This window comes from Talpa occidentalis, unplaced genomic scaffold, assembly GCF_014898055.3.
Source record: "Talpa occidentalis isolate TD23 unplaced genomic scaffold, MPIMG_talOcc4v2.1 talOcc4.9, whole genome shotgun sequence".
NCBI lineage: Eukaryota > Metazoa > Chordata > Mammalia > Eulipotyphla > Talpidae > Talpa > Talpa occidentalis.
Window position 1 is genome coordinate 80,631,759 of NW_023605305.1, and position 20,123 is coordinate 80,651,881.

A 20,123-nucleotide genomic window follows, 5' to 3' on the forward strand; every position below is an offset into this window, starting at 1 on the left:
GGTTAAGCATAGGAGTGGATTTATTTCTGGACTTTTTGATACTGTTCAACTGGTCCATGGATTTATTTTTGTGCCAACACCATATTTTTTTTAATACTGTTTCTTTATAGTAAAGCTTCAAGTCATGTAACATGGTACCTCCATTTCTCTCCTTTTTACTCAGGATTGCTTTTGCAATGTGAGACCTTTTGTGGTTCCATATAACATTTCAATTCCTTCTAATATCTTTGAAAAATATCACTGGCATTTTGATGGGGATTACATTAAATTTGTGCACCATTTTAGATAAGTCAGTCATTTCATTACATTGATACACCCCTATCCATGAGCATGGGATGTCCTTCCATCTCTTTATGTCACTAAGCCCTTTAATAACATCTTCTAGTTCTTGTTATATAGCTCTGTCACCTCTTTTGTTTGGTTGATTCCCAGGTATTTAATTTTTTTGAAGCAATTTTATATAAATGGAATTATCTTAATTACCGCTGCTTCGAGTTGTATATAGAAGTCACGGATTTTTGTTATGTTGATTTTGTAACCTGCCATAACTAATAATTCAAAAATTTACAAAAAGCAGAAAGCACACTAAAACAAGTTGTGGCTAAATAGAACATCCCCTCTTTTTAAGGTGGTTTCACAGGAGTATATTCATTTTGAACCTCTGATGTAAAAGAACTTCATGAAATTATCTACTAAGTTTAGGTAACTTATAATTTACAAAAGAGAAAAAGGGTCACTAGTTGTCAGACACCTTTCAGACTTGGCCTGATGAGAACTGCCTGGTCTGCTAGTTGGAGACAGTCTCAACAAGTGTGCTCTCCCCTACCTTCAAGCTCTTCTCCTCTAGGCAAATTGGTTCCATCTGATAGCTTCTGAGAGCTTAATTTTGACAGTTTCAGCATAAGATACCTCAAAACAAAACTTACCAAAGGAATGATTGATCACTTCAAATAAGGCAAAATAATTCACTGTTGTACTGTCCATGCCAACCTTTGCTGCAATAGCCTAAAGTATAAATAGGATAGATAGATTAGTTTCAGGGAAAGTAAATCAGACAATGCTGTGGAAAAAGACATATGTACGCATGTGGAAGGGGAAGGAAAAGAGCAGTTGTGCTCGTTATCACAAAAAATAAATTAATTATCCTTAGCTATTCTTCTTTATATGTATGTGTACATACATTTGTATATACAGTATGTGTTAAAAAAAGGGTAAAATCTGTATTTGACTCAAACAGTTATAAACTCTGATTGAGTTTATCCACTCCAATTCAAGCTGATCAGGAGAGACAATTAAACATCAGCTTTCCTTTCTGAAGTAGGACTTCATCCCTCAAGGGTCTTTTTAAATAGCACTTACAATAAATGTGCTTAATTGGGGCCTCAGTAATGGCACAGGGATTAAGTCTCAGTGCTATCACGCTATTTCCACTGCTACCCAAGTTTGATCCCCGGCCAGGAAGCTAACCCACATGGCACAGCAAACCTCACCTCTTTTGCTTCTGCTCCCCTTAGCAGTATGTTACAGTAAATCAGCCTGTTCTGCTCCCCACTCTGTGTCTGGTGAATCCTATCCTCCTCCCACACACCACTGGCTTAGACCCCGGTTCTTACATGCATAAATAAGTTTTTAAAAAAATCTTAAAAAAAATGTGCTTAATAAATACAGATCTTAAGGAAAAAATGTTCTTAAATACACAGTATCACACATTCAGCCACATTTCATACAGGTTGTTAATATGCAAGATCTATTATCTTGGATCTTGAGCTTAAAATACTACTTGTCGGGCCTTCCTGGTGGTGCAGGGGATAAAGTCTCAGCTCTATCAAGCTAGTGCCAGTCACTGGGACATGAGTTTGATGCCCGGCCAGGGAAGTGGCCCACACGGCACAGCAGACCTCTCCTGTCTTGCCCACTGCTCCCCTCAGCGGTGTATTTCAATATATCCACCTATTCTGCTCCCCACTCTGTCTCTGGTGAATTTTCTCAACCCTTGCACCTCTAGCCTACACCCCAGTTCTTGTATGCATAAATAAATAAAAATAAAATCTTTTAAAAAAAGATTTAAAAAAACACTACTTGTCAATTTCATTCACGCTTCACGAATTATTCTTGTGTTTTTCAGATGATCCAAATGACCTCTATGTCCTAAGATTTATCACCATCAATATCCACATGAAAATAGCAAAATGTTGGGTTAAAAGAGACATTTTAAATAAGAATCAGTTTTCTCTCTAGGAGCTAAGATCCTAACATGACAAATAAAAAGAAACTGAAAGACCCCTTGTGCAAATAAAATGAAAACTTAAAGCACATACAAAATAACAACAGAACAGAGAGCAAACAAAACACAAACTAGTGATACCAAAATCCATTTTCAAGATCAATCCCAATAAAAGTGTTAATTGAACAGGATAAAATTGTAGAATATTTGTGTCTCAATAAACCAAATATGGTTATATTCCTCCCACATCTGCTCATATATCAGACCTATATTCACCCCTGATAAGAGGGGGGAACTGAAGATTACAAGAGCTCTAAGTTACCATACTAGGCTGTGCGGAGCAAGAAATTAAATGCTCTTAAGGTCTGGAACATCCATTAATATCCAGCAATCTGCTGGTCTCCCTGAAACCCTTGATTAACATCAGAATAAAAGACCAATAAAAGGCCTAATGGCAATGATTACACCCAGCATCCAAGTCATGTTTAAATACTATTTATCACTGAAAAGAACTAAAACTCTTTGGGCAAACGGCTGGTTCTAGATTAGGCACAGGAAATATAAAAAGATAAGCCTGTGGTATCAAAAAGCAAGGATGCTATCATAAACAAATGGGTTGCATTAAAAGTAAACATGTAAGAGTTTCCATTCACCAAAGATGGAAAAATCTAAACATCTGAAAGATAACATATGCTAGTGATTACATCTTATTAAACATCTAAAATCACATAAAATACTTTTTAAAAAAATGGTATCATTAGAGATCACTGGAATCAACTAGTGAACCAATTCTTTGCTCTGAAAATTGGCAATAAAAAGAAGTGAAATTTTTACATTCCCTTTCCTAGAAACTATATTTCAAGATAACTACATAGGCTTAATTGAGAAAGTTATATACCGCATTCTAATTATTAAAGAAGAAATGACAGAACTAGAAAATCATTACTTTGCAACCCTTAATGAAATTACTAGTTAAGGTAGAAACCATTGATAAATTCATTTGATAAAAGATGAAGAATTTTATTTATTTATTTTTTTTAAAGTAATTTCTTTTTTTTTTTTAAAGATTTGTTTATTTATTTATTTATACAAGCACTGGGTACAGACAGAAGCGCGGGAGGGTGAGAGAATTCACCAGAGCCAGAGCGGGGAGCAGAGCAGGCAGAAGGACCGAAGTACACTGCTGAGGGAAGCAGCGGGCGGCAGGAGAGGTCTGCGCGCCATGCGGGACCCTCCTCCGGTGGCCGGGGAGCAGCAGGGGATCGAACCAGCGCTGCAGAGGCTGCGGGCAGCTTCGCAACCCAGTGCTCAACCGCTGCGCCACGGGGGAGGCCCAAAGATGAAGAATTTTACAGTGGAGAGATCAGGTTATCACTACCTAAACTTACTAATCTTAGTATCACTAGAAGTGGATAACCAGGTATTGTAAGAAGCAACATTAAGTAGAGAGCACCAAATATGAAGTATTCTTATCGAAAAAACTGAACCTGAATCTAATCAAGACTCTATAGCAAACATAATTCATTGAAAGTAAGAGATAGACAACATTACACAACACGTAAAAGGAATGAACAGATAAATTCAGAGTATGGGACATTTCACAATGCACACACCCAACAACTGGAACAAATAACATGGGGAAAAAAAGTTGGGGAATGGAAAGGATACTACCCTATACTAAAATGAACATAAGAGGGCCGCCCTGGTGGCACAAGGGGTAAAGTCTCAGCACTATCAAGCCACTGCCAGCCACTGTAGCATGAGTTGGATCCGATCCCCCGGCCAGGGAGCTAACCCACACGGCACAGCAGACCTTTCTTGTCTCGCCCACTGCTCCCCTCAGCAGTGTATTTCAGTAGATCTGCCTGTTCTGCTCCCCACTGTCTTTGGTGAATCCCCGCACCTCTAGCCTAGATCCCAGGGCTTATATGTATAAGTAAATAAAATAAATCTTTTTAAAAAAATGAGAATAAATGTGATATAAATACATTGTTTAGATCCCGACACTTAACAAACCAAACACTTAACAAGACAAATGGGAAAATTTGACTGGATTTATTAGTTAATACCAAAGAAATATTGTTAATTTTTTAGGTTTGATAATGGCCTTGTGATTATGCAAGAACATCCATATATTTTAGAGATGTTTACTGAAATATATACAGGTCCAATAACATGAACTGCTTTAAAATATTTAAGCAAAGAGAAAGGAAAAAAGGATATAATGTAAATATGGCAAAATCTTGATAATCATTGTATATGTGAGATGAGTAGATGGAGGTTCACAGTGGTAACCTCTTTTCATATACATTATAAAGTTTTCTTAAAGGGAGGGGGCATGCTAGTTACAACCCCTACAACCTGGAATATTTATTTTCTCTTTCAAGAAGGACAAAGCACTTTCAGATTAACAACAACCACCTCAACAACAGTAGCTCACATCAAATAAATTATTGTGTTATATCAGTAGATACTCAAGCACTTTATATGTATTACCTCAATGAATCTTCCTTAATATTTAAGCCTTCCAAAAGTCAAGTCTACTCGCTCAAGCTTAATTTACCTGATATACTTGATCTGTAGTGCTGTTCTTTTTAACCCTGACTGTAACTGTTGTTCCATCCGGTAATGCTACTCTCAGCTCTACGTCGGACACACCATTGTAGTTCTAGAGGAAAAGACACAGAGAAAGAATTTATGATCCAGTATGTCCTCTCTCTCCACATAACATGCTAGCTAAATAAAAACCCATGCTATGTGAGAGAAAGTGAGTGCCAAAGAAAGGGGGGGGGAGATATTTTATAAGTCAATACATTTGCATCAGTCATAAAGTTGATGTCAGGCTGCAGCAACCTTTCAGGTTGATGAACAGGAAGCAAAGAAACATGTTGAAGTCATATTACATTTCAAAACAGAAAACCTGCATGAAGCAGTATAGGTCAAGCATAGATGATATTTTTGGCTTGCTTCCAAAATTCACACATCACAAACAAAAGAAGAAAACAGCTGAAAGCAGTAGTTTCAACAACTGTTCTCTGGCTTTAAGTGGCTAGACATGCTAAATTGGCTCATGTAGTAGTCTTAAGTCCCTTTCTGCTCCCTGAAATAATCATGGCAACTTTAAAAAGAAAATGGATAAAACTCAGGAATCTGAGTTATTTATTCTGATGTCTAATTTTCTTTTAGCAAAGAGTAAAAAATTCTTATCCTCCTTAATGCAAAGGAATCCTTCTTATAATTTTTATTACAAAGGAACAACTATTTTGGAACAGCTCTATCTTCATTTACCATTTAAAAGTAAGTACTATTCAGGCCTCACTGGTGGCGCAAGGGGTTAAGTCTCAGCACTACGAAACTATTCAATCCCCGGCTAAGGAGCTGACCAACATGGCATAGCAGACCTCTCCTGTTGCTTCCCTCAGCAGTGTATTTCAGTCAATCTGTCTGTTCTGGTACCTACTCTGTCTCTGGTAAATCCCCTCTCACTGCACCCTCCCCAACCTCTGGCCTACACCCTAGCTCTTGTATGCATAAATAAATAAAAATAAATCTTAAAAATAAATAAGTACTATTCATTACCTAAAACCATGTAAGTATTATTTAATTATAAGCTTCTGTCTATGAAAGAGTTATAATCTATTTAGGAAAATAAGACATACATCTAATTAGTGGGTAACATTATTTAATATATTAGCATTATATATACATTCTTATTCAAATCAATCTTTATTAAAGACTGCCAATATACTTGACATTGTAGTAAAATACTAGACATATTTAAATAACCAAGATTTAGCTCTTGTTTTTGATATCTAAAGTACAGTACAGTGACTGTAGAAGCAATACTATCCTGTATACTTGAAACTTGCTAAAAGGGCAGATCTCACCACACCAAAAAAAGGGAAGGAAGGAAAATGGCAACTATATACAATAACAGATACATTAATTAGCTTGGTTACAGTGATCATTTCACAATGTTTACCTATCTATAAATAGCAAATTGTACACATCAAATCCTAGTTGTCAGTTACATCTAGATAAAGGTGAAAAAAAAAATACTGCCTTTCAAATAGCTCACACTCTAATAAGCAAAAACCATACAATAACAGTCTGCTTAAATGTATAAAAAAAATAAAGAACGACAGCCATAAGAGAAAAACAGTTCTTGGTGGAATGAAAAATCGATGACGAGTATCAGGAAAGGCTTCAAAGAGCAAGTGGACTGAGCACTAGGTCTTGAAGAATAAGAGAGATATATATACATGAAAAGCAAGATGAAAAAAAAAAAGCCATGGAGATTTTATGGTAATTCAATTCGTAATTGGTTTCTTTATTTTTCGCATAAGAAGTCAAGAGGTAAATAGTCACTACAGGGGATATTTACCCACCTCATCTGACTCTGATAGGAATTCTTGCATGATGTCACTCTCACCAATAACTCGTATTGAGCATACTATAGAAAACAAGATAAAAATTTGGCATGAGGCCCTAAAATCAATAATGTAAAGTCAAGAATATATATCAAGGTATAAGTGTAAATCCTCAGTAGCAGGCAAGCTGAGGCAGTATGCCATCCCTCGAATATGAGATTTTTAAGGCACAACAAATGTTCATACAAATGTAGACTAGGACAGAGGAACAAGAAGTATGAAGATGTAGCTTGTTAAAAATAATAAACATAGTCAAATGAAGTCATTGAAAAAAGAGAAATAAAGCTAACTTTGCACTCTTGGGTGAACTATTAACAAGCTGAACAATACAGCAAGATAAGGTCAATTAAAAACAAAACAAGCACAAAATTAAAATACAAAGGGGAAAATATCTATTTGGCTTAGGAACAGGCCTGTCCCAGCAACACAGCATTTAAAACCACTTGAGAAAAAATGGGTAGGTAATTAAGTATTAAGCTGAGCACATCCTTTCACCTCACTGACTTCAGCTTCCAAACCACCACCTACCCTTACCTACCCCACAATAAAAAGAAAGGAAGCAGTCAGGTAGGTAGCTAATTGTCCAAATCTAGGGGAGTTAACTTCCTGATATTCTCGTGGGAGTAGTAAATGACACTGGTGATTTTACTTCATTTGATTTAAAAACCTCATAACCTTTCTCATTTCCCAAGAGCTATGTTTAGAGGCCATTCCATGTTAGAAAAAAGCTGAAAACAGAAGAGAAAGTTTCACTACCTTCTATCAGGGAAATGTGTTTTTTTCTTCAAGGATAAAGCTCTGTACTAAAGTTTTAAAAAATTCAAGTAGGTCAATTAGTTCTTACACAAGGACACAAATACCAAATACTATACAAGACCATTATTTTATTAAATGAGCATTTTAAGGAAAATTCTTTTGCACAGCCAGGAAATTTTATCTTTTCCAGAGCAATCTGTATCATTTTCACCACCTTCATAGGTAACCAAATGTTTCAGCATCTTTTCTCACAAACCAGTAATGTATTGTTTGGAAATTCTGAAGTAACAAGTAAGTTTCCATAGTTCTACATATAATCTGTTTACAACAAGTGAACTTTAGATTATCCACAACTCAGCAAACCTATCCATAGACACTTGTGAGCAGAATAAAAAGTTTTCATGTAAGATATGCCAATGAGTTGAGAATCACTTTATTAAAAATATCTTCACTGGCCACTTAATTCCCAAATTAATTCAGTCTATTGATGAGTATGTCCAAATGTGTTTGCTGGCAAATAATATAACCCTATAAGTAAAGGTCCATTAAGTATAAAAAACTAATTATGAATTTTTCTGTTGTTATTAGGTGCTCAGTAAGCCAATGAAACAGGCTACTAATTGCTGTATTGGACTGAGTGCAGCCTTGGTTTCAAAACTCAGATCATTCAACACCTATAGTAAGAAACTTGACTTTCACTAAAGAGTACAGGACACTTGTGAAGTTCAGAAGTTGCAGTATTTACCTATAACACTATTTCTACACTGGATAGTAGAATTTAAGAAGCCAGTTTACCTTTTTCTAGATATTCTTCCAACCCACGACGTCGGGCATCTAGTTGCTGTTCTGATAAAGAGAATGGCCACTTCCCTGGAAGTCGGGGAAAGGTAAAGTTGGCAAACTCTCTCTTCAGATTCTGGTGCAGAATAGCAAACTCCCGGTACCGCTTAGAACACAGCTGCCTCCCTGCCATGTAAACGTTGTATACCTGGTGAAGGGAAAAAGCAAACAGAAAAAAGCTACTTTTTACCACAAATTTGAATCACACAATCATCTAAATCCTCACGAGAGTTGTGTATTCTGCTATGCACTTAACAGAGAACATGTTTAAGGTCACTATAACACAAAATTTATTTTTAATAAACATGGCAGAAGTTGTATGTACAAGAGGGCTACTCCTTTCAATGGGCTCATGATCTTACTTTTACTAGTAAAATGACTTCCAACATGCAGTTTTAAAAACTTCAAAGGCACTTATCAGTTTTTAACAGTGGATTTTATTTTCAGAACGTTAAGTCATTTGAAGTCAATGTGGTAAATATAGTGAATGAACAAATTTGGAGAGCGACGAGAAAAGTTGGAGTTGATTATGTAGCAATGTGACTGCTATTTATATATGGCCCATACTGGCTCTAAAATTAATTTCAAAGAAAAGGGCCTAGATTACTTAGTAATAGTGGTTTTCATTAGCAAATAGATCATTTTTTGCAAAAGCTACTTTCTTGAAGTTCCTAGTTTTGTTCTTGTCCCTGTCATCACTAAAACAGAGTTAACAAAAAAGTGAGGAATATGTAAAGTAAGGACTGATAACAATGAAGAGTAAACCTGATGAAGAAACCAGCAGAGATTTCTGCCTAATATTTACAGATGCATGCTAAGCTTCTAGAACAGAGTCTGACACATAGTAGGTACTCAGTAAATGTGAAGAAATGAAAACATGTATTTGTATTTCTTGAATACATGCCCTATAAAGGAGTATGGTGGAATGTGTAATCTAAAACCATTAAACAGTACAAGTTACTCTATATTCTCAGAACATATCAAATACAGAGATAGAAAAAATTTAATTGCCTTAGCAAAAATCATTCAGAATTTTAAATGTATGAAAAACAGATCATTTACTCATATCACTTCGAAGCATTTCCTTTAAGCTCAAAAATTTTTTCCATCCTTTATGATTTAGGAAGTGTAAATTAAATGTAAAAATGAAGTAATCTGGGCTCCCCCGGTGGTGCAGTGGGTTGAGCACAGTGCTGTGAAGCTGTCCGCAGCCTTTGCAGCGCCGGTTCGATTCCCAGCCAGCCAGGGAGAGTCCCACATGGTGCGGCAGACCTCTCCTGTCGCGCCCACTACTCCTCTCAGCAGTGTATTTCAGTTGTCTGCCTGTTCTGCTCCCTGCTCGGTCTCTGGTGAATCCTCTCACCCTCCCCTGCCTCTGGCCTGTACCCCAGCTCTTGTGTAAAAATCAATAAATCTTCAAAAAAAAAGTAATCTATTCATTCAAAACTTTTCTGCCACGAGTCTCCTCCTATGATCCCTCCCCTAATTAAAAGCAAAACCTCTAATTATTATTAAACAGACTCCAGAGATGTGTATAATTTTGATCAATGAGTTTTCTTCCTGTGATTATTGCTCAAATTTGTAACTGATTGTAATGAATCTCACATTACCAAGTATTCCCATCACTGCCTTTTGAAGTACAAAAGCATAGAAAGGAAAATGGTTTTCCCCTGAAAAAGGACCATACATTGTCCTGTGGGCAGAGACTTTTCCAAGTCAATCTGGTCTCAAAATTAAAATGTCCAAATTTCTCAATAGCATCACCCTTCCCTTGCTTAAATCCAAGTCCACAAGGTTATCAGTATTATAAAGTCAGCCTGAGTTCCTCACAAAAGGAAGAAAGGAATAAAGAAGGCAGTTGAAACTGGCCAGTGGCATTGGGTTCAAAGTTATTCTCCAATATCTTTTTCCAAGCAAGAATAGAGTAGGTCTGTGATAATGCACCAAAAGACTATGACTGCACTTCCTCAATGGTTATCACTTCAGTGATTCTAAGTTCAGTAAAACTTTTCCTAGGATAGAAAGAAGCCTACTACCTGAGGCCCTTGAGACAATTTCAGCAAGAAACCCTAAAAATTAATTCAATTCTGTTTCTTCATAAAGTGAGAATATCAATTTGCCTCTCACCTACATCTTGACCTGCCCCTCACATTTAAATGTGCAGTCAGAGGGAATAGAAAATACATACATGATGCATGACAGTTCAGTAATTTTAATGCAGAAATGGCCTCTGTAAGTGCCAAAACATTTTTAAATTACACACACACACAGAGAGATTGCAACAGAGACTGCTTTGTTCTTCACTTGTCCTTAAAATTAATCAAGATCCAGGGCCTTCCCTGGTGGTGCAGCAGTTGAGCGCTGGGCTGCGAAGCTGCCCACAGCCTCTGCAGTTCAATACCCTGCCGCAGGCGAGGGTCCCACAAGGCGCACAGACCTCCCCTGCCATGCCCGCTGCTCCCTTCAGCAGTGTATTTCGTCAGTCTGCCTGTTCTGTTCCCCGCTCTGGTGAATTCTCTCACCCTCACGTGCTTCTGACTATACCCAGTGCTTGCATAAATAAATCTTTAAAAAAAAATTAATCAAGATCCACTAGCACTTGTTTGAAAAACAAACAAAAATAACTGATCCAAATAGTCCTTGCTGAGGCCCTCTGCCTAATTATCATTAGTGTCCACAGTACGTAAGAAAGAACCATTCATGAGAAATAAGAATGTCCATCAGAAAATATATTCTCAGTACTTAAAAGGAAACAATCAAATGGGAACTTAAGATATAAAAGCAGGCAGTGCTTCCAGGATCTTTCCACCTAAATTTAAGCCTTCAGATTGACTGGTTCATAAATGACATGAGATAAAGTTAGACTAGCCGTGACACTCTAGCTTGTGATTGTACATTGATTTTAAAGATTACTGGTTACTAGGTACTCTCCAAATGGCCATGTAACTTACAAGGTGGAATGTTCAGACTGCTAAGTCAGCTGTCTGGGGCAAGTTGCAGTACTGTTGAGACGCTCTTCACTGAGTTAGACCCCAAGAGAGAAGGGATGAATTATCTGATCACTGATCTAATTTTGTCTCTCTGGGTTCCTTTTTTTTCCCCCCATTAATCTATTTCTTTATTTCTTTTTTCTTACAATGTTTGCTTTCTTTTCTCTGGTGTAGTCCCCATAGAATTTCCACCACCAATTGACCCGTGCACCATCTCTGATTTACAGTTGTTTTTATTTTTGCTTTGTTGTGTTCTTAGTTGTGTTATTTTTTCCCCCTTGATCCCCTATATTCCTCCTATAAGTGAAACTATCCAATATTTTTCTTTTTCCTTCTGACTTATTTCACTGCACTGAGCATTAATTCCGTTAAACTAATGCCATTCATAGCAGCATGGATGGAGCTTATCTTTTTTGATTGCTGAAGAGTATTCCATTGTGTATATATAACACATTTTTTTAATAAGATTTATTTATTTACACATACAAGAGCTGGGGTATATGCCAGAGGTGCAGGTGGTGAGAGAATTCACCAGAAACAGAGGGGAGAGCAGAACAGGCCAATTGCCTGAAATACACTGCTGAGGGGAGCAGCGGACAACACAGGAGAGGTCTGATGTGCCATGTGGGTTGCTCCCTGGCTGGCCAGGGATTGAACCTGTGCTGCAGAGGCTGTGGACAGCTAGACAGCTTCATAGGTTGTGTCTTAATCCCTTGCGCCACCAGGGAGGCCCTATAACACATCCTCTTGATCCAGTTGTCTATTTTTGGGCACCTAGGTTGATTCCAAGTCTTACCTATTATAAATAGTGCTACAATAAACATAAAGGTGAATGTATTCTTTTGTATTAATGTTTTTGTGTCCTTAGGGTAGTGTCTCTCTGGATTCTGTAAATTAATTTTAAATTTCAGCTTTGAAATAATTTATAAATTTCACAATATGTAAATGATGAAAATTCAAACCATGTCATTTTTTTGGTCTATCTTTATGACTTCAGTTCTATGGAATGTCAGAAGATGATATCTGATAATCATACAATGAGCACAAACCACTATGGGAAAAGTAATTTCAGTATTACCTGGGCTCTGTAGTTGATAGAAAATACTGAAATACCAAACAGCAGAGATGTCTTCATTAACCCCCATCTACAGATTTTTAAAGCTTTTAAATTGTAAAGTCTCATTCTACATAGTACCAGAAAGTTAAAATCTCATTTTCTCTAATTTCCAGTAACAGACAGGAATTGTACTGCTGAACACACAGAAGAGAATCTCCTTTAAATTACTGAACGCAGAAGTGATTAGGAAAAAAGCAGAATGACATTTGCCACAGCAATATCACCCAAGTTTAGCTTCCAAATGTCAAATAGACATTGAACTGGTTCATGCTACTGATCTTGATGAATATTCAATTTACATTATGACTAGCAAATTATTTCCAATGGCACTATATCAATTACTCCTGTTTTTACCTGAAAATTAATTTTTAAAAGGACATATTTGCCATCAACAAACTGCTTTTGATAGCAAACAAAGATACAACCCTCTCTGTCAATTTCTGGATAAAATCCATGAGATCCTTAACTAAAGGGTTCTACATGTTGAAGTCCTTAGGCTTTTTCCTGGAAAGAAAAAAAAAAAAAAAAGCATAAAAGCAACAAGTTACTCTTAATAACTTTGTATATTCCTGACACGATCTTTTTCATTTGTTTGTATGTATGTTAACTATTTCTCCTTGTGTCATTTTTTTTTTTATTTAAGGATCTTGATTTTTAAAAAGGTCATAATTTTAAATATTTACCATTTTTATAACCAATACTTTTGTCTTCAGAAACTTTTTTTTCCCCTATCCTTAGGAGCTAAAAGCTATTCACCTATATTTTCAAAAAGATTTTTAAATTTTACTTGCTGTTTAAGCCCTTAATCCATCTAGAACTGATTTTTCTACACAGTGTGAAGGAGTGTTCCACTTATAGTTCTTTAAAAGCCAAGAATATTTAAAATCAAGTTTTAATTGAATTATCCCTAAATAAAAATATTCTGCTGTTACAGGATAATCTTGGAACTTTTGGATGGTCTGTAATTAACCTGCTACTGTAAACAACTAGAAAACTGGACACAATATAGGAAACAACTATTTTTAGACACTGGACAACAGGCAGTTAAGAATTATGATCCCTGGGCCTCCCCGGTGGCGCAGCGGTTGAGCGCTGGGTTGCGAAGCTGCCCGCGGCCTCTGCGGCACCGGTTCGATCCCTGGCTGCTCCCCGGCCACCGGAGGAGGGTCCCACATGGCGCGCAGACCTCTCCTGCCGCCCGCTGCTCTCTGCTCCCCTCAGCAGTGTACTTCGGTCCTTCTGCCTACTCTGCTCCCTGCTCTGGCTCTGGTGAATTCTCTCACCCTCCCGCGCTTCTGACTGTACCCAATGCACGTATAAACAAACAAACAAGCAAACAAATAAATAAATAAAAACATGCCTCTATTAAAAAAAAAAAAACTAAAGAATTATGATCCCTGAGAAAAGGTAACAAACAAAAGGTGCCATACAATAATCAAGGTTTTCTGCCTAGGGAACTCTTGAATTGAGAGTCAGAGAGAGCCACTTAAATAAAGTTCAAATAACCTTACAGAGTTAAGGAGACAGACATTAGTATTCAAGAAAGCCAAAGCTAAAAAAGAGAGCTAAAAAGAGACAAAGCTCCAGATATCTGCATAGGAGTCCTTTGAATTTGGGCTGTATAACAATTTGAAGAAAAGAACTATTACCAAGGCCTCGCTGGTGGCACTGGCAGTTGAGCGCAGCACTAAGAAGCTATCCACAGCCTCTGCAGTGCCTGTTCGATCCCCACCCGCCGCGGAGCAACCCACATGTTGCAGCAGACCTTTCCTGTCAGGCCCGCTGCTCCCCTCAGCAGTGTATTTCAGTCAGCCTGCCTGTTCTGTTCCCCGCTCTGTCTCTGGTGAATCCTCTCACCCTCCTGCACGTCCAGTCTATACACAGGTTCTTGTATAAATAAATCTTAAAAAAAAAAAAAAAACTATTACCAGGGAGAATTACAAAATGAACAATTTCTAGAGTTCAAACAGGATCTGGAATCATCTGACTACTCTCCAGTGAGAGCAGAAAGACCTCCCCAGGGCCTCCTTGGTGGCACAAGGGGTTAAGATGCAGCCTCTACAGAACAAGTTCGATCCCCACCAGGTCAAGGAGCAGCCCACATGGTACAGCAGGCTTCTCCTGGTTCGCCGGCTGCTCCCCTCAGCAGTGTACTTCAGTCGATCTGCCTGTTCTGTTCCCTGCTCTGTCTCTGGTGAATTCTCTTACACACACACCCCCCACCTCACTCTTGTATGCATAAATAAATAAATCTTAAAAAAAAAAAAAAAAGACCTCCCCAAATCTACAAGGAATTCAGAAGAAAATTCAGAAGGTTTCCTTTAAAAGGAGTGGGGCTAGAGCAGTGGGTCTAAATTAATTCTAGAATAGAAGTCACTCTAAACATACCCTAAAAGAGCTTAGAAACAAACCTCAAAAGGATCTAAGTTATTTATAAGTAACTTAAGTGGATGACAGTAAAAAATACCCAACAGTTTAAAGGAATGTAATAGAATCTGATACCCAATAATCTAGTACACAATGTATAAAAATTAACCAAATGTAGTAGACATATAAAGCATGAAAAATTGAATAGTAAGCAGGAGAAATATGTTCAGTAGAAAGAGACTCAGAAATGACAGACACAAAAGAATTAGCAGATAAGGACATTAAGTAGCAATTACAGGCTGCTTCTGCTTCTGTTTAGGGTTTAGGATTTAGGAAGCTACAAGAACAGCAACTCCACCCCAGGCCCAAGGAGAGCTCCCACTCGCAAGTTTTCTATCTGGGCACTATGCTCATAATAGACTAGGCTTAGGGCAGGAGATCAGAAGCAGCTTCCTCTGGTGACAAAAGCCATTGATTGGCCATTGTTAGGGGAAAGACACAATGCCTTACCTACTTCCCCAGACCATTCTCTTCTACTAAAAAGCTTTAAGTCCTCAAAAGATGGGCAGCAAACCTCATCCAGAAGACACAAGTAAATATCCACACTGCCTCTGGGAAGGAGTAAAAAAGCAACTACTCCAGGGGAAGAGACAGGAAATCATGCCAAGCTCAGGTTCTTATACTGACATTAAGTAGAGTTCTGCTACAGCAGGAGTAGGGGGTGGAGGGAGTGGAGGAATCGAGACCAATCACTGACACAAGGCAGAGGTAACTGATTTAAAAAACAAAACAAAACAAAACAAAACAAAAAAAAACAAGAGGGAAAGAAAAACTAACAAAAAACAGGTCATCTCCAAGACACAGATCCTGCCTAACACAGAAGCTGTACCAGACAACATAGAACTTATCTCCATCTACCATGAATCCAGTCCAAGTGAAAAGCAGGAGAGTCAGAGTCTGACAAGAGGGGAGTGTATCAACACTGGGGATTCTTAAGACCTGGCACTGTACTATTTAAGGGAGCACACAGAGTGGGTACCAAAAATAGAGGGTGCATGGCTAGGGAGTCACAGGAACAGCGATGCAGAGGGAAGGGTACTAGCTTGAGCAAGCTGCTCTCAAAAAACAGCTGGAATGTGAACCTGAGACGGGAAACGTGTCCTATCACCTGTGTCTCCTCATAGACAAGGTAAGTACGCAAAGCTGAGGCTGGTGTATTCAAAACACCTGCCATTTCCAGCCCCCAGGGCTAAAATCAAGACAACAAATAAACACTAGCATAAACCAGACTTTAAGCACCTGCTGTAACCCGAGCAGACACACCGGGATAAGATTCTGTGCTGGAAAAGAGAACAACTCTCAGATTATAACACCATATCAACTACAATCGGCATCCAGAGCTGCATCTAGTGTTCAAAAATAAGTCTAGAGGTGGTAGTCGACAAGAGACAATAAGAGACACTAAAACTGAGGAGCTGGCTAGAGGAGGAGATCACTGTGGATCCTCACCATAGAACTCTGGCTCCCATCGCACAGTAGGAAACTTAAATCCTGACACCCACTAGAGGTGATCCTTTGGTGTCCTACTACCCTGGTTCATTTTACCTATTACCTCTACCTATTACCCTTCACTGATACCAGCTGTCCAATTACTTCAACAAGTGCAAAACTAACAGTCTGAAAGTCTGTCCCTATCACAACCCGCAAAAACTGAAAAGACAGAAGAATGTATCACAAATGCTGGAGCTAAAAAATGTTATAGTAGTCTCAAAGCATCTATGTGAAATATAACTTAAGAAAAATGAAAGGTAACGGAAGAATTTTAATGAATAAACAAAAAACAGGATACAAATAAGCAACAGTATAAAAACCAAGAAAATATTAGGCAATTAGAAGCAAAGGAGAAATACTACACTGAATATTATACTATAGTGTAACTAAATTACTGTAAGAAAAACTATAACTAAATTAAAAAACGCAATAGAGGATATCAACAGCAGACAAACGAGCAATGAAGGGAATTAATGAGCTTCAAAGCACAATGTTGGAGAACACACAAACAAGATAAAGATAAACATAAAGAAGTAAATAACTTAAAAAATTAGAATAGTGTAAGAGCCCTTTGGTATAACCTAAAGAGAAATAACACCATATCACGGTGTAGGGTAACTGAAAAAATTACCAGGTTTTTCCACCCTCCCACCATTAGCATTGATGATGGATCCCTGCGGTCCTGAATGCATGCCTGATGGCAGACACCTGGAGTAGGGTGTAGGCATGCAGAGGTGGGCACACCTGAGCTGAGACTGGGCTTATAAAGGCAGTGTCACAGAGACACCAGCAAAATGAGACCGAGAATGACAAGAGCAGAAAGAAAACAGTAGCAGAACAAGAACACCAGAGAGCCCAGAAAGAGTGAAGACTCACCAGGGGTGGGGGGCCTTGTCAGCCTCCTGGATCCCCCAGCACCCCTGCGCCTAACATGTACCTGGTAAAAAGCTTGATAAAAACTTGAAAAAGCCACCGAGTGCTCCAGTACTCTCCTTTACCCGTTTGCCCGGATCATAGAGAACCTGCTCTGTGCCTTCCTGCCCCTACACATGGAGTCTGTAGAGGGTCAGGAATGGCCACTGAGCAGGTTTTCTAGGATCCTATGCAGACCTGGTAAAGGAGGAGTCAGAGTCCTCAGTGGCTTTTGCAGGTCTTTTATTGGGATTTACCCAGTACACGTCAGGCAGGGGTGCTGGGGGGCTGGGAGGCTGGCAGGCCTCCCAGCCCCCAGCAAGTCTTCACTCTATCTGGGCTCTCCGGCGTTCTCTGCTTCTCTCTCGGCTTCTTTTGCTCTTCTTAGCTTCTACTGGCATCCCTGTGACGCCGCCCTTAAAAGCCCAGTCTTAGCCCAGGTGAATCCCATCTACCTATGCCCACACCCTGTTCCAGGTGCCCGCCATCAGGCATGCATTCAGGACCGCAAGGATCCATCCTCTATCCTGATGGTGGGAGGGCAGAAAAGCCTGACATTTTTCCTTACCCTACAGTCCACCCCCTCAGGGTTTTCTGCCATATAGTCTTCATATATACAGTTTTCTTAACAAACATAAACAATGCAGCCATGGCCTTCAAAAGCAAATACATCACAATATTACAAAATACAACAGAACACAAATGAGTCCAGGCAGGGCCCCAACCTAGTGGCAAAAGACAATTATTGGTACCAGCAGATGAACCACCAAATCTGCTGCCGAAGGCACTGCTCATATGAGAAAGGGCAATCACTCACGGCATCTACTGTAACACACCAGGAGCCGTCAGGCTTCCTGGCCTTCTCTGGCTGTAGTCTCCGCTACAAGCCACACACAGCATCCACCCCCAGGATGCACTCACTCCTGGATTGGGGATTCTCTACTCTTTGGGGGTAATCGCCAACCCTCAGGGTTTCTGTCTGCAGTCGCTCCAACATTCGGCTTTTATAGCCACCAATGCAACTCGCAGACCCCTGCACTCTGGCCAACAGACTGCACAAGCACATGGGTCGGGGATCCAAACTCTACATGTGGCTTGGGCTCCACCCCAAGCCACGTTCCCCACCTGTCCCCCAAGGACGGGTTCCTCAGCTCCTCACCCTCACTCAACGACGAGCAGGGCATCACCCACAGGTGATTTTACGCGACTCACAGGTCTTCAGCATGCTCAGGCTGCTTAACAGCCGCTCAGGGCTTCCCAAACTTAGCATCAGCACCAGCTTTTTTGCCTTCTCAGTTGACTTTTCTCCTCCGCCTAGCTGCTGGGCATACACAAGCTGCTTTTGGCCATCAAGGCCCACTGGACACCCCCAGATTCTCAAAAAAAACATAACCTGCCAAGGTCCTCCGCCTTCTGGCGGGATTGTCAGTCCAAGTTCATCAGTCCAAGTCCACCAGTCGAAGTCCGTTGGCCTCTCCCTGCATCAGCACTGGCGAGCTCTGAATCGTGGCCCTCTCTTCCCGACGATTCTTGCTGTCTCCGGGGTTGTTGGCTGGTCCTCTTGGGCATCTCCTCCTCCAGCTGAGGTCTTGTCCCGCAGCTGCCGGACGGTGTCCACCTTCTGTGCCACCATGGCGCCTCCAGCGTCGTCACAGGCTCACACAGTCTGTTACTCCTTAGTCCCTCCAGGTCTTCGGAGGGCTCCATACCGGTCTGCATGGATCATCTTGCCGACTTACGCCAATTGTAAGGGCGCAGGACGGGTTCACCAGGCATACGGCAGGCAGGGGCCTCCCAGCCCCCAGCAGGTCTTCACTCTGTGGGCTCTCCGGCCTTCTCTCGGCTTCTGTCAGTTTCTCTTTCGGCTTCTGCTCATCTCGGCTTCTACTGGCATCCCTGTGACGCCGCCCTTAAAAGCCCAGTCTTAGCCCAGGTGAATCCCATCTACCTATGCCCACACCCTATTCCAGGGGCCCGCCATCAGGCATGCATTCAGGACCACAAGGATCCATCGTCTATCCTGATGGCGGGAGGGCAGAAAAGCTTGACATTTTTCCTTACCCTACAGGGTCCCAGAAGAAGACAAAGACAGAGGCAGAGAAATTTTATTTAAAGAAATAATTACTGACAACCATCTCAACCTGGGAAACAAAACATATATTGTGATCCAAGAGGCCCAAAGAGTTGCAATAAAATAATATCAAAAAGACAAACACCAAGACATATACTGAAGCTCGCTAAATGACAATGATAAAGACAGAACACTAAAAACATCAAGAGAAAAAAGGTAACCTATAAGGGAACACCAATCAGACTGTTAAGTGAACTTTTCAGCAGAAATATTACAAGTACAAAAGGATTTGCAAGAGCTATTTAAAATAATTAAAGAAAAAGAGATTCAGGCTAGAACCCTGTACCCTACAATATTAAGATTCAAGAAAATAGGAGGAGTAAGGAGCTTCACTGGAAAGCAAAAACTAAAAGAAATTATCAACAAGCCTCAAATGAAAGAAGGAGCTATCATAAAGCAACACAGAGGTAACAGACTCCTAAATGATTTAATACAGAGAAGTAAGAAGATGGGTAATATGGCCTATTAGAATTAGAGCCAAACTGTCTAAAAGGAGCACAAAAATAGATCATTTATGAACCCCAGCAGAACTTTTAAATAAAAATAGAAGCAACACGTAAGACAATGAAAACAGAGCCAAAACATGTATAAAAGACCAAGAAAAAAACAAATGGCAATGAGCATTTATATCTCAATAATCACCTTAATACAAACGGCCTGAACTCACCAGTCAAAAGGTATATAGTGCCTGAATGGTTTTCAAAACAATCCAACCTTCTGCCATTTACAAAACCATTTACCAACAAAGACAAGCACAGACTTAACATAAAGGGTGAAAGACAATCATACAAGCAAATGGCAAGGA

General features: G+C 39.5%; 1 protein-coding gene across 1 annotated transcript in view; it reads right to left on the reverse strand.

The window, feature by feature from the left end:
• SNX27 (sorting nexin 27) overlaps positions 1-20,123 on the reverse strand; it is an 81,549-nt gene that overhangs the window by 19,424 nt on the left and 42,002 nt on the right. The window contains 4 exon segments of the mRNA XM_037501347.1: positions 927-1,005; positions 4,788-4,892; positions 6,613-6,677; positions 8,206-8,398. Coding sequence (XP_037357244.1) covers positions 927-1,005; positions 4,788-4,892; positions 6,613-6,677; positions 8,206-8,398 — 442 coding nt within the window.